This window comes from Helicoverpa zea, chromosome 1, assembly GCF_022581195.2.
Source record: "Helicoverpa zea isolate HzStark_Cry1AcR chromosome 1, ilHelZeax1.1, whole genome shotgun sequence".
In the NCBI taxonomy this organism is placed as follows: Eukaryota; Metazoa; Arthropoda; class Insecta; order Lepidoptera; family Noctuidae; genus Helicoverpa; species Helicoverpa zea.
Genome location: NC_061452.1, coordinates 1468880 through 1489219, shown reverse-complemented (window position 1 = coordinate 1489219; position 20340 = coordinate 1468880). Strand labels below are relative to the sequence as shown.

General features: G+C 34.0%; 1 protein-coding gene across 2 annotated transcripts in view; it reads left to right on the top strand.

The window, feature by feature from the left end:
* LOC124632302 (rho GTPase-activating protein conundrum) overlaps nt 1-20340 on the top strand; it is a 105404-nt gene that overhangs the window by 29497 nt on the left and 55567 nt on the right. The window contains exon 2 of one of the 2 annotated variants that reach the window (XM_047167088.1): nt 282-365. In XM_047167088.1, coding sequence (XP_047023044.1) covers nt 294-365 — 72 coding nt within the window. In that variant the 5' untranslated portion in view covers nt 282-293. Of the gene's footprint in view, nt 1-281; nt 366-13502; nt 13911-20340 lie in introns of those variants that run through there. The other variant, XM_047167096.1, reaches the window with a different exon arrangement.

Here is a 20340-nt window from a genome sequence, read left to right as displayed (position 1 = left end):
TTGACATTGTTATAAATCTAAGGTTTTTTATGAGAACTTTAGCACGAACTTAATAAATCTTTGACCAAAAGAAGATGAAAGGCGCTACTATATTTCCGATAGGGTATTTTTGTTGGCATATTTTAGTGTTGCAAGAACTATGAGCACACTAATGTTTTGGACCATTTCGTAAAACAGTATTCACACTTCACTCCTTCCCCTACAAATCCTCTTTTTTGCATTCGAGATCAACATCATCCTTATTTACCTCGTATGAATGTATAATGCATATATTGTTGCAGGGTAACTACACGATGCGCGTGAGCAAGGCGCACGTCCGCCGCAGCAGCAGCCTCACATCCTGGCGGAGTCTCAAGACTGAGCCGGTGAGTCAACCTCCTTAGTACGAACTCTTATGTTTATGGTACCGTGTGACGTATATCCGTTTAGAGTATAAAGTATGTAGTCTGTTTTTATAGTCTACGGTTTAGGATTTTGGAGAATAAGTAAAGAGAAGAATAAACGTAAAAAACTTAACAGACCACTTTTTTACTAAGGCATCAAACCTTACATCTTGCTTGAATCATATTTTGAAGTTTGGAGAATTTTATTGGGCTTAGTAAGGGCGAAAAAGGTTACTGATAAGCGTTTTCAAGGTATCATTCTTGTGGAAAAATAATAAAATTCTCGTTCTATGCATCTTGTGAGAATTTTAGATTTATTTCAGAAAATAAAGCAAATTCGAGCACTCAAAACTACTCAGACAGAAATAATCAAAATTTCCCAATCCTTGAACCGCTTTTATTTCAATTTGCAAAACAAAACCACAGCACGATTCCAGTGACTACCTCAAAAAAATCAATTACCTTTGTACGTGAGAAAACTGGCGGGTACCAGTCTGCTATAGTCATAAATTGAAACTGCATTGTTCGCGGTCGTGAACTTTGCGCAAGCGCCGGGGGTCAAGGCGAGACGTTACAGATGTTGACTTAACAGAGTTATGGTGTTCCACTTATGGTGTTGTCTGGGTATTGCCATGATTTTGCAGACGGCCATAGAGTTCACTCACAAATTATTTTTGCTACTCTAAAAGTGTCATTGTTTAATTAATGCTATTGATTCCATGCATTTTAATCGAAGGCAATTATAACCTTTAAAAATCATTGAATATTTTATATATACTTAAAAGAAAGAAATACGTTAAATTGTTGTTTGTGAAACATAAACAAAACCAAAGAAAGGAAAACATGAAGTAAGAAAATATGCGTCAAGTCAAATAACTAATTACGGTTAGTAATGATAAACACTTGATTACTGAAGACGGCAAATTGCTAAAATATCAAAAATATCGGAACATGAAAAAGAAAATGACGAGAATAGGAAAAGTGACTTAATCTAAATTAGCCACAACTTCAAAAGAAGTAAACGATGTTGCTATACATACAACAGCATTATATAATTACAACATAAAATAAAAATGCGTTTCATTTTTATCTGTAGGCACAATGAAGTTACATCACGTTGTAACATGTAAATGAGCGCATTATGAATTTGCATCCAGTCTAACAAGTTTACAACCTGTGGCTGTTGTTTTTTTTTTTTTTTAATTCTTTATTTTTAAGGGACTTTTGAACACAGTTCACGCCAGTCCCATCGTAACCTAATCTAAGGAATAACAAATTTAAAACTAAATCAGCTTATCTAAAACAACATAATATGTAAAACTTAACTTTAACAATAACTTATCCCTATGGGTTAACTAGAGTATATATCATTAAAGCCTCTCGTGACTTAGGTTTAGCCAGAATACAATGTAACGTCCCTAAATCTAATCTATTAATATTCAAATTTTGAATAATTATATTTCGCTCAGATTCGTTCCTGACGCATTCCACTAAGAGATGGTATACGTCTTCTCTTTTTCCGCAAACCTCACAATTGGGAGAATCTACTTTTTGCATGAGATAGGCAAAAGCTCTTAGCGGCATGTGGCCGGAGCGGACCCGATGAGCAGTTACAATGATACGACGGTTCATGGTATTGCTATCAAACCATGGGATACGAGGAGGGTGGCTGTTGTGTAGGTCGGTTATGTCAGAAATTATATGTTAGGCAAATCGGGTAAATCACTGTAGTATGCGATGTACATCAATCATAGATATGGCGTAAGAAAGTAAAGATTTAAGTGGTCATGGAGTAAGCGTCGTAGGACAAAGGCTTTTTAATTAGAAAATGTTGTACTGAAAAGGCTGTCGCTAATTAGCCTCATTAGTAAACAATTTATGTTATCATGTGGTTGTTATACGTGCATCGTCGACAGTCATATCACTTTACAGCTGCAGTAAAATTTTACTATCCTCTCGCTATCTGCATACGCACAGCAGACGAACAAAATACACAGCGCATTGACACTCAGGAGAAATTGCTAATTAGAAGAAAAATGCTTTGCTATAACGAGCAAAAGTTTGTCTCGACAGCACTATCGCTTGAAGCGTAACCTTGATTTATATTAAGCATCTGGTCAGAAAGCGTTGCAGCGGCTGGATTTATTAAATGAGAAATATGTTTTACGGCACTGTCAAACGCGATAATGACGAAGAATGTAGTTTTCATAGTGAAGTATTTGCTTTTTTTCGTGCACAATAAAATATGATATGTCTGGGGAGGCATGCTATGAGCGTCTGCGCCGATAGTGATAGCAACGAAAGGAGTGGCGTGACAATCAATCAGAAACCTGTCACGTCAACTGCAAATTACTGTAATGAAGTAGCCGCGACCAGATTTTGTATGGGATTGCGATTTTTTACTTGTTCACATATTGCGTTCCCTCAACTAATGATGTCTGATGGTGGAGTCGAAAAATGATTTATTTAAAATCTTCTCACAGAATCTTATCTCAATATCTTCAGAGAAATTACTCGACAATTGCATGTCTTTTGTTATATTGCCAACTTTCTTGCAAAAAACTTCTTTATATTTTGAAAAGTAACGACCTTTCTTAAGCAATAGTTTGAAGACAAAAGGACCAACAATCAAACGAATAAAACCACAGTAATTGATTGAACTGACGGCTTCACAAAGCAACTCCGATCATCGACGAACATGAGGCACGAAAACCGTACAATAGTGTGTACGATACAATAGTGGATGATCAAGAAACCCAACGCCAGCATCCTGTTATACACATACTGTTACAAGGCAAGCTACTGAATGTCTCATAGCATTCAAAAGAATCGCAGAATGCAACAAGTAAATGAATGAATACTCGCATTCATTTCCATTTTTGAAAATATTGTAACTTATGGCCTAGGCCTAGATCCAATTTGCACAGACAACATATAAACGTCCATTTTTCCAGGGACATTTGTTTATTTTGAAAATGAAACGTGAAAAGTAAGCAGTGGTTTTAAGATACCTGATGATTAAGTTGGCGGTGAACTTGGCTCTCAATAACTTTTTCAGATCTTACAGGAGATGATAGATTTAAGTTCGCTAAGGAAGATCGCTTCATCTAACATTTAAATAGAACTGTTAAAATAAATATCTTGTTTTTAATCATCTTTTATTTTCACTTTAATATTACAAAGGAACATTATTACTTAATTACTTAATATTTTAATATGCAAAGAACACACAGTAAAACGTGGCGAGGAGAGAGCATTTTCAATAGACAACAGAGTTACCATAGTTTTAATACAGAAGAAATATAAATGTACCACAGATACTAACACGCCTCCTTACATTTATATTTCTAAACATTACCACAAAGTTTCTTACACCAAATCATAGTTATACCAAATCAATTTACAAACTTTTAACTACTTTAAATTTAACATTTCTCTAAATTTAATGAATTTAACATTTCCCAAAGCTTTTGTAAATATATCAGCAATATTATTTTCAGACTCTATTTTTACAACATTAATTCTTCCTTGCTTAACATTTTCATGTATAAAATGATAGTGAACTTCAATATATTTAGAATTCTTTGTGAAGTTTCCATATTTTGAAATAGCTACAGCTCCTGAATTATCTTCATAAATGTTAACTGGTTTACAAACTTTAGTAAAGACTTCATTAATTAAACAAACAAGAAAATTTAGTTCTGTTACTGCTTCTGATAAGGCTACATATTCAGCAAATGTTGAAGACTTTGTTACACTACTTTGTTTCTTTGATTTCCAGTATATAATATTTCCAAATAATCTAATGACAAATCCAGTAGTAGACTTTCTATCTAAAATATCTCCTGCCCAATCAGCATCCACAAAACAATCTACAATATCAGTGTTACTATTATTACAATATGTTAACTTAAGATCTTTTGTCAAATACAAATATTTTAATACTCTCAAAGCATACTTAAAATGTGTTTCATTATAACAGTTTTGAAATCTACTTAAATAATTAACACTGTAGGATATATCAGGCCTAGTACCTGAACTAATATATAAAAGTGCACCAATCAAATTTCTATACTTAACATCTTCATTAACATCACATTGTGTCAATTTTAAATTAATTTCCATAGGAGTTTTAAACAATTTAGAATTTTCAATATTATAACGTTTAGCTAATGACTCTATATAAGATTTCTGACTCAAAGTTAAGACATTATTTTGATTATACATGTACTCAATCTCAATACCAATATAATTTTTTACTTTACCCATATCCTTCATTTTAAACCTTTCAGATAATTTAGTTTTTATGTCAGTAATAACTTCTACACTTTCACAACATATCAATAAATCATCTACAAATAGAAGAATATAAACAGTAATGTTGTTCTCTTTTCTAACATACAAACAATAGTCATATTTACTTCTGCAAAAACCAAAATTAGTCAAGAAATCATTAAAACATTCATACCATGCCCGGGGGCTTTCCTTTAAACCATATAATGATTTATTTAATTTATAGACTTTATCAGTACCATTTTCATAGCCAACTGGTTGCTTTACATAAACTTCAGATAATACTTTACCATTAAGAAAAGCAGTTTCCACATCCATTTGATGTATAATCAAAGAATTCTGACAACAATAAGATAATAATAGTTTAAGTGTCGGCATTTTAGCAACAGGAGAATATGTGTCATCAATACAGTTTGTTTGTTGAAAACCTCTAACTACTAACCTTGCTTTATACTCATTTTCACTCTTCTTCTTGTACACCCACTTTACATCAATTACCTTTTTGTTCTTGGGAGGTTTGTTAACTAGAGTCCATGTGTTATTTTTCATTAAACTATCCATCTCTCGATTCATTGCTTCTTTCCACTGCATTGCCTCATTACATGAAGTTGCTTCCTGAAAATTAGATGGTGCCGAAGCATCACAATAGTTACAGTATATGCAATAATAACCAAACTCTTCATCAAATCGAACTGGAGGTTTGACTTGTCTTGCTGAATGTCTATTTTGCTCTTTATCTTTCCTTTCTACTACACTTGTTTCATCTTTTTCTAAGTTTTCTACCTTATCTGATTCCTCCTCAGTCTTTTTATTTTCTTTTTCAATTTCTTTTGTATTACTTTCATTATTATTTTCTTCCTCATTTTCAATACCACATAATTTAACATCTTCCTCTATTACATCACAATTTCTGGCAATAATAACTCTGTTTTTAATCAACACTCTGTATCCAGTATCAGTATAACCAAGTAAAATTCCAACTTCTGCTTTCTTATCCCATTTAGATCTTCTCCGTTCTTCCGGAATTCTTACAAAAACTTTACTTCCATACATTTTTAAATTTTGAACAGATGGCTTCCTTCTAAAAAATATTTCGTATGGTGTTTTTCTCTCTATAGTATTTGTTAAGGTTCTATTCTTAAGGTAAGCAGCTGTTTTAATTACTTCTGGCCAAAATCTTCTTTCCACTTTGGCCTCAGCTAAAAGACATCGACCCATATCCATTAGTGTTCGATTATACCGTTCTGCTGTTCCATTCAACTGATGAACATATGCTGGACAAGGCCTTATAATCATTCCTCTCTCTTTCGCGAACTGAAACAATCTAGCATTAATATATTCTCTTCCATTATCACACCGTAGTTCTTTTACTGTCTTTCCTGTCAAGTTTTGTACCTCATTGACATATTGCACCAAGTAGTCATATACCTCATCCTTTGACCGAATACAATAAACTTTGACCAATTTGCTATAATCATCAATAAAGCTCAAAAAATATTTTTCTCCATTATATCCCGTAGTCTGATGTGGCCCATTCAAATCTGTGTGTACTATATCCAATATACCCTCTGCTCTTCGGCGATTATTTTGAAATGGTAGGTTATGCATTTTATTTTCAATACATATGGCACATTTTAAATATTCATATTCAATCTCTTTAGGTAATCCTTCTAATGATTCATTTTTACACATTAACTCCAAATTATTAAAATTTATATGGCCCAAAGTACGATGTAGTTTTTCTTTAATTGTCATATCCTTTTTAGTTATATTTACTTGCGATATTTCTTCACACATGTAACTTTTCATCTTATATAGTCTTTCATCCTTAATTGCAATTGCTATAACCTTCCCATAATTGTCGTAAATTTTTGTCAACTTTCCTTTTGATGTAATTGAATATTTATCAGTAATTTTAGAATAACTCAATAAATTTGCTTTCATTTCTTTTACAAAAAATACATTTGTCAAAGTCACTTCAGATTTCTGTCCACAGACTAAAAAATAAACTTTAATGTTGCCAATTTTTGTAGCCTCTAATATTGTTCCATCCCCAATTTTAACTTTAATAGGTTTAGTTAATGTCTCATAAGTGTTGAAGTACTTGTCGCTATTAATAATATGGTCTGTGCAGCCACTATCCAATAACCAGGTTATTTGACCATTCTCAGGCGTATTCTCCTCCTTCGTTGTGCAAGTATTGTGTACAATAGTAGTGTGAAAGCTGTTAGTGTGTTGTGGATTTTCCGGATTATTCTGGTGATAATTTCCTGACCCTCGTCTTCTATGATTATATGAATGTCCACGATAATTTGGCAAACCACGTCCTCTATAATTTGAAACACCACGTCCTCGGTTATGGTAAAAACTATGTCCTCGACCACGGTTTACATTGCCAGATCTACAATCTTGGCTTAGGTGACCAGGTTTTCCACAATTAAAACAATTATATGATGGCTTGGTTTCTGCCTTAAAAGTATTTGATGTATCATTTGTAACTTCACTTACGTTTTCTGTATGTTTCAACTTTATTTTACTTTTTAAATAGTCAACTGTCTTTTCACCCTCCGGCAAGACGTCAATCAGATCACCTATATAGCTGTAACTCGCTGGTAGTGCCTTTAACATATAATTCAGCTTTTCTGTTTCAGATACCACTGCACCTGCTTGTTTTAACTCGTTTACAGCTTTTTCAAATGCATCGAAAAATAGAGACACTTCAGAGTAATTTTTCAATTTGATATTTTCGAGATTATGTCTGCACACTATTTGTAACGCTGTTGATTTCTTTAAATACATCTGGTCGAATTTCTTTATTATTTCGTAGGCTGAATCAAGTTCACTTACATATTCCAACTGCTTGTTGCTTATTGCACTATATATGTAATTCGTTGCTTGGACATCTTTGTCGTCCCACTCAACTTTGTCGGCTTCAGTTTTCGCTCTCATAACGACATCCTTACATTTTTTGAATTGCAGAAACTTGAGAATTCGTATTTTCCAGTTGCTATAATCCGTGCCATCGAATATGGGAATATTTATATCACAATTTTTCGAAGCCATCTTTTTCTATTTTTGTAACCACGCTCTGCTACCATGTTAAAATAAATATCTTGTTTTTAATCATCTTTTATTTTCACTTTAATATTACAAAGGAACATTATTACTTAATTACTTAATATTTTAATATGCAAAGAACACACAGTAAAACGTGGCGAGGAGAGAGCATTTTCAATAGACAACAGAGTTACCATAGTTTTAATACAGAAGAAATATAAATGTACCACAGATACTAACAAGAACGACTGAAACTTATCCACAACGTCCACAAGTGTTTTTAAGGGTTATTATAGATAGGAAGGAAATAAAGTTTCGCGAGAAACAGACTTAAAACAGCTTACCATCCCTTTCGAATCGTGATCAGATACCTAAAAAGGTGATCTAAGAACAAATGTTGGTGTGGTAATAAATTACCGAAGTATTGAATAATAACCAAATCATGACGTTGATATTTACAATGAAGACATTCTGACAGCCACAACAACAATGTATTATGGCACAGTGACATCTTATCCTGTAATTATCAACATTAACAAACATCGTATGTAACACCAAACAATGACCGTTATTAAATAATAAGTGTTGTTATTATTGAAACAGTATGTAACCATTACAAAGGGATCAATCTCAGACGAAGATTACTCAATAGTTACTCACTCAAAACTTTCACTAATAAAATACTACATTGGTGTCTTCTGAGTACCTATATTTTGATTTTCTTATGTCGCTCTCCATGCTGAAATATTTCTGCTTAGAAATCTAACACAAGCTTCAAGATGTCAATTTACTATATTAAACAGTAAAGTTTCAGAATCTGCAATTTTTCCTTATCTGAGACTGCACCAAATTAACAGTAATTTGGCACAGTCACCAAACTAATATCAGAGAAATCAAGCTCATCAGACTCATCATAATCTAGCTCAAACCATAATGACAGAATTGATGGATAGTGAAAATGAATGCCGTTATTCAAATTTCCTTTATTTTGACCAAGAATTTTGCAGTTTCTTTTAAGTTTTTATTATCATCTATCAAAGTTGACAACCTTTCTCTTGCATCTTGGAAAGTGTTTGCCAAGCAATTATGGCTCTTGTTACTGGGCCATGAAAGATGCAGAATGGTTTTGTAGGTTGGTGTTATATCTTTGTTTTCTAAGCTTCAGTGTGAACGCAGACAATTGAGTCAATTAGAGGAAATTATAGACGTCAATGGTATTGTTTTGTGATCGTTTTCACAATGGGTGTTGTCGTATTATGTTAGAGGTGATTTATTGTTTTGAGATTGCACTTCAAGCCTTTTGCAATGAAAACGACGGTATTATGAAGTTCGTTTAACAAAACTGTGGTGATGAAAGAAAACATAATGACCGGCTTGAAAGGGATAATGTTAAAGTTTATGTCTTTTTTGAAGACACACGCGAATGTGGCAGCTTCTGATTTGGTATTGTGAATTGGAATGACCCGGTAACACCTTGGTTGATCCGGGAAGTAAATGCAGGATCGTATGCACGACATCGTAAGCACCTAAATTAACAATTAATGTGTTCTTATCTTAACTTCCGCAAAACATAGGCTCTCAGCCACAGGAATAAATGGACAGGTTTCACGCAACCAGCGTCTATGAACATTAACATAATCAAAATAACAAAAACAACCTCTGTATGTAAACAATACGATTCTAGTCTGAAAATATTTTTCTCTTTATATCCTCAAGTACTTTCAACAGGGGTTTCAAATGACCGGTGATCTGTCAATATGATATTCCATCATAAGTTTATTATAGTTTTGTAAAAACAAGGTCTTTGTCATACAGTGCGTCATTCGAGTGAAAGGACTCGATATTATATTGTTGTAAGGGACAGTAAATATTTAGTATTTCGTCGTTATTGTATGGTTTCCTGTCTTATACATTCCCACATTTATTTCTTGTGCATCTGGTTGAACTGTTGATGAGTTTAGTAGTCATTGTTTTGCTTGATTGTCATTTATTAATTGCAGTTTCGATTTCGTTCTTAGTATACCTTTCATCAGAAATTGAAAATCGTTTTTTTTATCGCATTAACAAAAAGGAATACGGTCATTCAATAGGCATGCCGCAAGGAGTGATGTTGGGCCCAAAATAAACTATCGAATTTTCAGAATATTTTCAGAGGAACATTAGCCATAGCTTATTTTCAAATGAAGTATATATGTATGTCTTCATAATATTATCGTTCAGTTGGAATGTAAGTGAGGTTAGTAAACTACTATCTTTCCATAATATTCCACAAAACGTGGACTTTCCACAACATTCAACACGACGCGCAAAATATTTTCAACAGTCAGAAGGCAGATTTTTCAACAAATGCGTCTGGCAAAAATGTGTATGAAATGTGATACAAACTGAAATCTTTGTTTGTCTCTGTGTAGCAAACTTTACGCGTTAGTTAGGTGTTACCCAAATATTGACTTGTATAGGCGGATGCATAAGCTAGTTTTTGTTTCCCGGACGCGATCACAATGCGCTGCTTACAGGAATCGCGAGTTCAACAGAGGTTGATTTTCAGACTTCATCAGGTTTTGTTAAGGCCATAAAAACTGCGAGTGCTTAAAAAAATCTTCGCTGTTGTTGTTGTAGAGAAAAATATGTAGATACAATCTATCCTCCGAGCCTTTTTCTCAACTATGTTGGGGTCGGCTTCGATTCTAACTGGGTGTAGCCGAGTACCAGTAATATGTGTACATATGTAGATACAAAGTAAAATATAATTGGTCTTTTATAAGAGAGCTCGCTTTCAATCAAGTCTAGCTACGCATTTAACGACAGCCACAAATTTTCCTTTACACAGCCAATAAAAAAGAGACTAACTAAATTAGCATCGATTCTCTAGCTAGCCTTAATATAAAACGAAAGTTAGACCATTAAACTAATCCATGTAATAGCTTCACAATGTAAGAGGAAAGCCGCGGGTGAAACAGCCGAAGTAATGGCTTCAGATCCAACTCGTCTTGTTTGTTCCCCGAATCAATTACAGTACATCACTCAGGTTTAATGACTCGATTGAACAAAAACTTAGCCGAACCGCGGTCGCTGACACCGCATCGATACCAACTATTCGCCAAACCGAGCATATAATTAAAAATCGATTTGATTCGATTGCTATCGGAACGTGTCGTTGGTTTTGTGATGTCCGTGCGTGACTTTTGCGATGACAGGACGATTATTTATTTAGTTGTCAAATACAATGAATAACTGTACTTTTTTTTTTGTTAAAAATAGAGGGTGTAACTAAATCGTGCGAATGAATCATGTCAGCACAGTATGTTGTCGATACATAGCATCAATAATAGTGTTATTGCCATCTCTAGCAAATGAAAAAAGAAATACGCAATTATGACTGTACTTATATTCCATGACATCACTTTCAAGACGATATTTATAGTTATAATAAAGTTTAATACTTCCATTGTTATGCGGAAAACTAAAACAGGGAAGGTAAAGGTTTAACTATCGCCACTATCAGTTTATCGTTAGCGTAAGATAACTTTAACTACATATTTGCTTTGCGAGATAAACGATGACAAATACTGGCTTCCCCTTCAGAAAAGTAGACTCGTGGACCGACTATCAAGGAGATTATGAAAAAAAAAAGGTGTATAGTAGGAATTCAGGACCTTTTAAATGTGGTTTTACAAAAAATTATTCCTTTAACCTCAGCAGTGTCCACTAACTTAAATAATTTGCTTCTTCACCCAAATGTTCGCAGATTTACACCCTACCTTTGAAATATATTTAGCAGGACTTCAATTGTTATTTCTCCAAAATATATCTAAATCGGCTTAGTAGTGGTCTATGGAAGTAATCAAGAAGATCGGCGGAAAAACTTGTGGGTTTTCTAATGGAATTCATTGCTATTTAATTGGTATGTGCTCCAATTCGATGCCCCTTTGGACTCTAGTCTAGAAGCTCCGATCTATATAGGTCATATGATTTGTTATCGTCTTTTGGATTTCCATAAGACAACGTAAAAAACAAAAACAACACACCGGTTTGGATTAAAAATAGCTACGATGTGTCACGTGCCCTTAGCTACTATCTGTTATCTTAAGGGGTCTACACACCAAAGCCGCTGACCCGGCGGCACGACTGAAGCGGCATGTGGTGTTCTAGTAATTGTCAAATACTCTATGAAAGCCGGCGGCATGATTGTACAAAATACGGCCGGCGGGTTGAGCCGCCGGGCTGTGCCGCCGGCATCAGCGGCTTTGGTGTGTAGACACCTTAAGAGGTATTGACAGCTGTGGAAAATTCGATCTCTTCTGTTTGTCTTATGAAACCATCGGATTTTTCTTTAAATCAGTATCTCTTTACTGTATTCAATTTCGTTTAAGAAATACCTATATTACCTACCTAATTGCTGTTTTTAAAAATATTTATGCTATGAGTTCGAAGCATTTAAAATCTCCTTTGTCTATAATTGCCATGTCCCTCTTTTAAGAAGACATACTTATAGACAGTAGACAAGGCTCAGGAACGGTGAATACTTTATTTTTGATTGAACTGTTAAAGCTTATTGGTTCTTAAAATGATGCCATATTCCGTCAAATTGAACAGTACATTGAGAATTGTAAAAATACATAAATCATTACAAAGCCCCTTTAACAGTAAATGTAACATTAGCCACAATAAAAGTTGCATATGTTGATTATCTTTATGGCAATCCAAAGGCGTGTTGAGTCATTAACTTTTAACCTTATTTTAACATTTACCGTTCAGAACATATGGACTGAATGCTCAGCAATTACGGATCATTTTGAGGAAATCTTGAATACTCTTACCCTTTCTGGGTATTTCCATCGTTTATTACATTTCAATGCTGACGAATGAAGACCCTTTTTCAATAGTCTTTAGATTAATGAATGATGAATGAGTCTTTGAACAATCAATTCAGAAATCAACAAATCATTTATTAGGTCAATAACACGAAGACGCATAATATGCAGGAAGATAGATAAATAGGTGGGCATAAACAAAGGAAGAAGAAATGAAGATGGAATCATAACTTGGAACTCCAAAAACACCGTTATAACAGAAAATCAAACTCAGAAACACCAGGACAGGAAGTAAAAAGATTTAATTGAAATAATTGTACAACTGCGGAAATCCTTAACTCCGACCACTACACTAGTAGTATGAATTTGAATGGAAAGGTCTTGAGTAATAATACAATTTATAATTCTTGAATCGTGAATAATTATAACGAATTTTACATGGCAAGGACAACCACTAACACCATATCTAATTTGGGCTTTAATCGAAAACTTAACTTCAGCTGCGGGTTTAATAACGATTAATCAAACATGCTAACCGTTTGTCTAAATTACACATGTTCAATAGAACCACCATGATTCATTGTCAATTCAAGTGTTATTGTAGCCATCTCCTTCACTTGTTTTATATTAATCGTCCTCGCTCACTCTACGATTGTTGTTATCATTTTAATACGCTTTTGTTTCAGTTCTATTGTTATTACCAAACCTATTATAACTTTTGGGTCATTCATATCTTAAACCACGCAGTCCCTTTGAGATACCAGAGACTTCTTTGGAACCGGACGGATCATTTGTTGCTTGTTTTTAAAATCGTGGGATTAGAATAATTTCGAATCCACCTGGAGCAATAAAAAAAAGGTTGGGTGCGCGTGAGGTCGCAACAGAAAACATTCAGGGGGGCAGCCCAGCAGAGGCTGTATGTCTGAGCGAGAGGCACGACTCGGAGCCTACTCGATTCATTCTCGATTTCTCACCAGTGCCGCGCGAACCGCCGACATTATCGCCCGTCGCGTTTCGTTCTCATTGTACAAAAGTTTTTTAATTCTTTTCGAGGTGTGATTTGAAAAGTCGGTGACAATAAAAGTAAACGAATTGTTTTATTATTTTCGAATAACGAATTGAATGGTGTTGTGAACAAGTGTATCGATTGTTGTAAACAGCTACCTGACCGACGCGTGGCGGAACATAAAAACAAACTCTCGTCTCGCGTTTCGAATGGTCCCCGGCAATAATTAGTTTGGTAAAAGTGAGTGTGTGTGCTGTGGACGCTTGATGGTTCAATTAGAACTGTTTTATTAAGCTTTCGTATGTACCAACATTTCGCTTGATCGGCTCTTTCTACGGATTACCCATGTTGAAGTTGGTTAGTGTCATTTTGTACCATTCATTTTCTAATTACTGCAATTTGCTAATCGTCATCGTTATCAAGTGTATCGAGCAGTTCATTTAAATAATCTGATTCTGATCTAACTTGCATTGAACTTGGCAACAGATGTTTACTTGAAATGAACAAATCGTTAACAGCCAAACATAATGTAGTCCGGTTTATGTTTATCAAATTAATTTGTAACGTCAGGTAATCAGATATTATCGTAAAGTTATCTGATGACGGTGACGATAGTAAAACCTAATTGCTTTAGTATCTGTCGTGTAGTTTCACACGAGTGCACGTTCACAGGCGTGGACTGCGTTCAATAAGTATTCTTAAGGTTTACTCGTAAATGTTTATTACAGTTTCCTGTATTGGTTCCGCAATATTTGAATCTTAAGTTACGACTATGTCTTGTTACAGCTTCTTTGATGTTTGAGCTATGTTTGTTATTTTGTTGTTTTCGGGTAGCTTATTCATGATTATAGTAAACATCAGCTAGCTCATCTTCAATTTGATTTCAAACTTAAATTTTTACTGCAAAAGTTTATTTAAAACTTATGAGTTCCGTGTACTAGGTACTTGGTTACCCAATTTTTTTATTCTACCAATTAGGCCACATCTGGCTCCAGCATGCTTTAAGTCTTTTTGTTTTTATACTCCTTGTTTATTTACAAGCTATGTGTAATGTTTTATATCAGTCACTGTAAAGGGCATCGCGTGACCTATTCATGAACCACTTTTTACATCAGTCATTAAAGTGAACAAGTTAACTTGAACTTTTGAATCAATTATATTATAAACATGGCTTCCTTGTTGCATTTAATTGACAATTAGGTATATCTAAATTTACCTCGTTTGGTATAATTTTATGTTCAGATACCAATTTCATAATCAATTCGAAATTACAATCAATGGTTTCAAGTTACTTATTTTTAGCTTCAACAGCTGATGCTACAGCTATTGTTATTCATATGTCAATATTTGCCAAATCAGTCTTCACAATTGGAACTTATTGAAAAACATTTAAAGACTATTATGCTACAGCAAAAACATGCCCACTTAAATCCCAAATCACTATACAAACAAAAATTAAGTCATGTCTAAATCTAATTCGTCCCAAGTCCAATTCGTTTCTAAATATAATTTCTTCTGTGATGAAAAAGTGACGTTTTTCTGCATAGCATTAGACCAATTTGTCTCTACGTTGAACACACTTGGAACATTTAGCTGAGTTTTTCATCGGCGTGGTTTTTGCCGTTCTCTCTGGCTGGACATTTGTTCCACTCACCTATTTCTTCGTGTATTTTTAGCGTCGCGTGCCGACTGTCACTAGTCCAGTAATGGGCGAACGTATCGCTACATTAATTAACGTGTTCCTATCGTCATTTGGTTTTCTCTCTTACAAGTGATATTTCATTAGTAGTACGTCAATTATATGTATTGGAAATGATGGATTTTCTTTGTTCGCTTTGTTGTTAGCTTTCTCGTCTTACGCTCGACGGTTTTTATTAAACGTGTTAATCATGAGATTCGCATCCTGCGTTTGTTTGTTTGTTTATTTAATTGATGAGTTTATCTAGTTAATTGGGACTGCCAGTTCTTTATTTAAATATTTTATATAATTTGTTGGCATTTGCATATCGATTAAAACCTTGTTTGAACGTGCACTGATTGGAGTATAATTATAATATTACAATATTGAAGGATGTGTGTACATGTAATCACGAGTATGTTTATCAATTGAACGGCTACTGTTTCCTGTTATATAAAACAATTGCTGTTATTGTAGTATCAGAACCGGAATTATTATTTATATAAAAACCTATATGGTTACTTTTTACTAGTTTGTTAGTAATCTTTCTAGAAAGAAATATTGTTTACAAACTATTGTTCCTAGAATTAAGTATTGGTTCATACTATAGTTCGGCCATTCAGAGAATGCGTTCCTGACACGTCGCGATTGAACTGACGACGTAACTACATTCATTGATTATTGATATAATAATGTTGTTTTAATGCTCCTCAATTGTTAAAACGGTAAACAACCAGCAAAAATATTTTTATCGTAACTGCAACGCCATTGCAAAGTTACGTCGTCAGTTCAATCGCGACGTGTCAGGAACGCATTCTCTGAATGGCCGAACTATAATAAGCAAGTAGGTAGGTACTAACAAATTTCTCAATGCCAGTTTGTAAGCAGACAGTAAGGTCGATAAAAGTCTGTTTACTGTTCAAATGGCAACAATTACATCGGTTCAATTCATACTTGAATTGAAAACACGTTCAGTTCTGTGTCAGATCGTAAAATGTTTTATAATTCTCTAGAGTTTGTGACGTTTGTTCAGTGCATGCTCTTAAATTGTATGTGTTAGGAATACTTACATGAAACAGATACTTATAATCTAACGACTGTTCCCTATATTTTATCTAAGTATGTGTTGAGTTGTTTACTAGAGAAATTCCAATCTATATAGAATATCTAGATAGAATATTGAGAATGACCATAAGTAAAGTGCCACCTCGGCAGTGACAGTTGACAGCTGTCAGTTTCCAAGGTATGAAAGCATTTTTTGTACTGACTGACAGCCACTGTCAACTGCACCAAATATCGGTCAGTCCATAAAGAATGTCATATTGTCCTGCGTGAGTTAATACATAACATGCATCTTCAAAACTGGCTTTTAAAAATGCTTTGTAAACAAAGCTAATGAAGTAGGTAGCCTTAATATGTTAAATACTTACGTCATATATTTTATTTGCTGTACCTAAACACAACTGTTTAATTTTAGTTCACGGAATAAAATATTAAACATACCTATTTCTTGCTAATTTGCTTGGTTTATTAAAATTGCTTTAACAAAGGAATTCAAATTCTGAGAATGCAAATCATGAATCACAACAACGAAGAAAGTAAAAAATACAATTTAATTTGACATTTATGATATCTTAATAATGTCTTAGACGAAATTCTATCTCAGGCTCGGAAAAAAATAGCAATCTTATCGAATTCAGTGGCTCTGATAGATAGATAACATTTCAAAATCTAAAATTACGTAAAAATCTGATATTGCTCTGTTAAGTGAGCAAGATTGATCTTGACAATTGAAAAATACAAATATTTAAATATCGAATGAAATAAAATAAGCGATAGAATCAACAAAGTCATAGAGCATCACAAAAACCATAGTCAAAAGGCATTTTCTACATGCTGCAACAAATACTTTTTGTTGCTACCTCCTTGCAAAATATCGTTATCATTGACAATGACATGTTTATTGATGATGCTGTCGAAGTAAAAAGGTTTGTAAGCGATGAGGCCCATTGATTCTACGTCATTCGATCGATCATTGTAGTTAACATCACGAGGAATGTGACGTGTAACTGTGTAAGCATCTTGATTGTCGCCTCGCCGTATCATGATGCCAACGGCTAAATTATATCCCGGGGGAACTATTACTATGCCCCATGTAAAAATTAGCCTAACTCCGTCTCCATGTGTAAAATTCATCGATTTAGCCGTTTTAGCGGTATTGCGTAACAAACATACATCATTGTTCGTTAGTTGGTTTGTTACTGTATACAGATGTAGAGGGACGGTACCTCTGACCAGTGAAAATACATGGTTGGAACGAAATACAATTTGGCTGAAAAGAATATTATTTGTGAGATAACGTCAGGTGGAAAAGTTTGGAACACAATAACCTGCTTCGACCCCAAATTCAATTTTGATAAGGACTAGAAGATGACGATGGAGATTACTAAAATAATGGAAAAGCAAAGTTTAATAAATTGAAATCAAAATACCTCAGAAAGGATTTTAACATGGATAGGTAGATAGGTTCTTTTTCATTCATGCAAGATTACAAGATAAGCGTATAAGTACATATAAAAACAAATGCCGTTCCTAAATGACTATTGTTTCTCTTTCACATAAAAGTTTTAGCGTGTAGAGTCACGTGCGAAACATACATTGATTATTATGTTGGTACTTATCTACAAACGCAGCATGCGATGCAATTTCATAAAAATAACAATTTTATTTTTGTTAAAAAAAAGTTTTAACGATTTATTTTTCTTGTTTGTTATTTCAGTAGTAGGTCTTAATCTACAGAATACTTTTTTGACAATTTATTACTGATCCTAAATCCCTGTTTGTTGAAAATCCATCTGTAAATAAAAATACGAGCTATAAAAAATCAAAGATAGGTACGATAAAGATAATATAAGAACAACTACTGATCCTCAAGTTCCTGTTGCCACAGATTTCAGTTATTTTCGTCAAATCTCTTGTCAAGATATTTTACATCCGACATTACATTATATAAACTTGATAAAACTGTGCACAACAGAAAAATATCATCTGCCTAGCCTTTTCCCTGCTAGGATGGTCGGCTTCCAGTTTAACATGATGCAGCTTAACAGAAGAAGAAATTAGTTTAATTTATACTAAAATACTTAAACGTAATTAAACGTATTATTGGCAGTTTGTAATTAAGTATATCTACAACAGATGCTATCAGTTTACTTAATTAAAACTGGTTGGTTCTGATAGAAAGTTGGGAGGTCTGAACCAACTGCCGCTCTGACGTTGATTACGTGTTAACATTCCATTTACATCTGTAGGCATTATCTATGTAATCATTATAAATCGTAACTAAGTCTTTTCAGGAATTCTGCGAATATAAATGATGTCAGATTTGTCGTAAAATGTATGCGGATGTATCCAATCTTTAGATTCAATCTAAGGGGATTTGGCGAAATTACTTCTTAGAAAATGTATGAGTATTTAAATCTGCCCGTAAGTAAAATTAAGTACATTTTAGTACTAGAAAGTAGGTACCATGATTTTCTTCCATCCTTTCCTTCCATCGCATTTTTTTTGTAGTGGTGTGGGTGTAATATTTAAAATTCCTTAAGATTTAATATCTTTGCCTCTTAGAATATCTAGGTAATGAATACCTTGGTCTTTAGGTCACGGATATTGACTATTTACAAGCGGATAAGCCATCTACTTTTTATCCCAATTGTATAAAAAAATGACGCAACGTGTCCCTCAAAGTACATCTATTAATTGATAAGTACTGTTTTCGCACTAACTATTTATGTTCAACATTAGTTATCAGACATCAGGTGGTCGAATTAATAGATTTGCAAATGATACCGTGAAGCTGATTATAATGTTTATCAATATCAGGAATAAATTCGCTTTATCACGCATCACGATTTGATTATGTCATTTGTGATTTTTTGTGCCTTTTTTGTCTGCCTCGATGGTTTGATTGGGTGATTATAGAGTCCAAGTCTTTTCAAAGAATAATGGGTACCTACCACAGACATGTAGAAGTTTAAAGCACCCAAGTGGGTCATTCTCCTCAAAGAACTCAACCTTCAGCCATCACGTTCAGCTATTGACAAAATAAGAAAAGGTTGCAAAATCTTTCTTAAAATTCAAACTTAGTGTTTTGGTAACCTTCAGAAAGAATCTCTTTGAAATCAAAAACCGGCCAATCCTTAACAATTCACTATGGTGAAATTGAATCTAAATGTCAAACCTACGAACTTAAAATTCAATGGTCACTTAATCATTTCTCTGATTGGTTGAAGCTTGCAGTATCTTTGTGCAATGTTGTTCCCCATTAATATCTCGAAGTTACCACAGATCGCCTACATGGAGGCTATCGTACGTGCCTCGAAGCATCGGTAAAGGAGGTCCAACACTTCGGTTCTACTATTAGAGATTGCATACTCACCGCAAATGATTCGCCGCTGGTCACTGATATGCTCCATTGCTCAAATTGCTTGTAAATAATGTAATATTCTTAGTTTTACCGGCCATTATGGTTATTACGCGCGATATTAGATAGCGATGTATGGTTACAGATATTATTGATGTAATATTGTAACGTAAGTACGGTGTGAGTGGGTGTCGCAAATTCTGAGTTTCGATGCGGCTAACCGGGCTAACGGTGTTACATTTCTTAATGGTCCTATTGAATAAGTACATTGACTATTGCATGTCTGACTATTTTTACGAACATACGGTTTGAACTTCTAACCTTTTATTTTTTCTTTTATTTAAAGGAGATTGGGCAAGAATGTATGAAGTTTGGTCCAAACGCCCACCACGAACGAGACCTATATAATTAAAAAGTCCACTTAATTTAGAGTAACTTTTACTAAGAAAGTAAAAAAAAACAATGCCAAAAAAAAGTTATAGCCAAAAATGTATTCTTAATTTTCGGTAGATTTGGAAGTTATCATTACTATTTTTTATTTTATTCCACTTCCATTTCCGCACTTTATCTAAAACTAAGATGAGTAAGACACATTTGCATTATAAACAGCCCATATTTTATTGCCCGATGGATGTACGAATCACTAACCAATTGAGGCGCCAAAAGTGCTCGAATATACTCAGCGG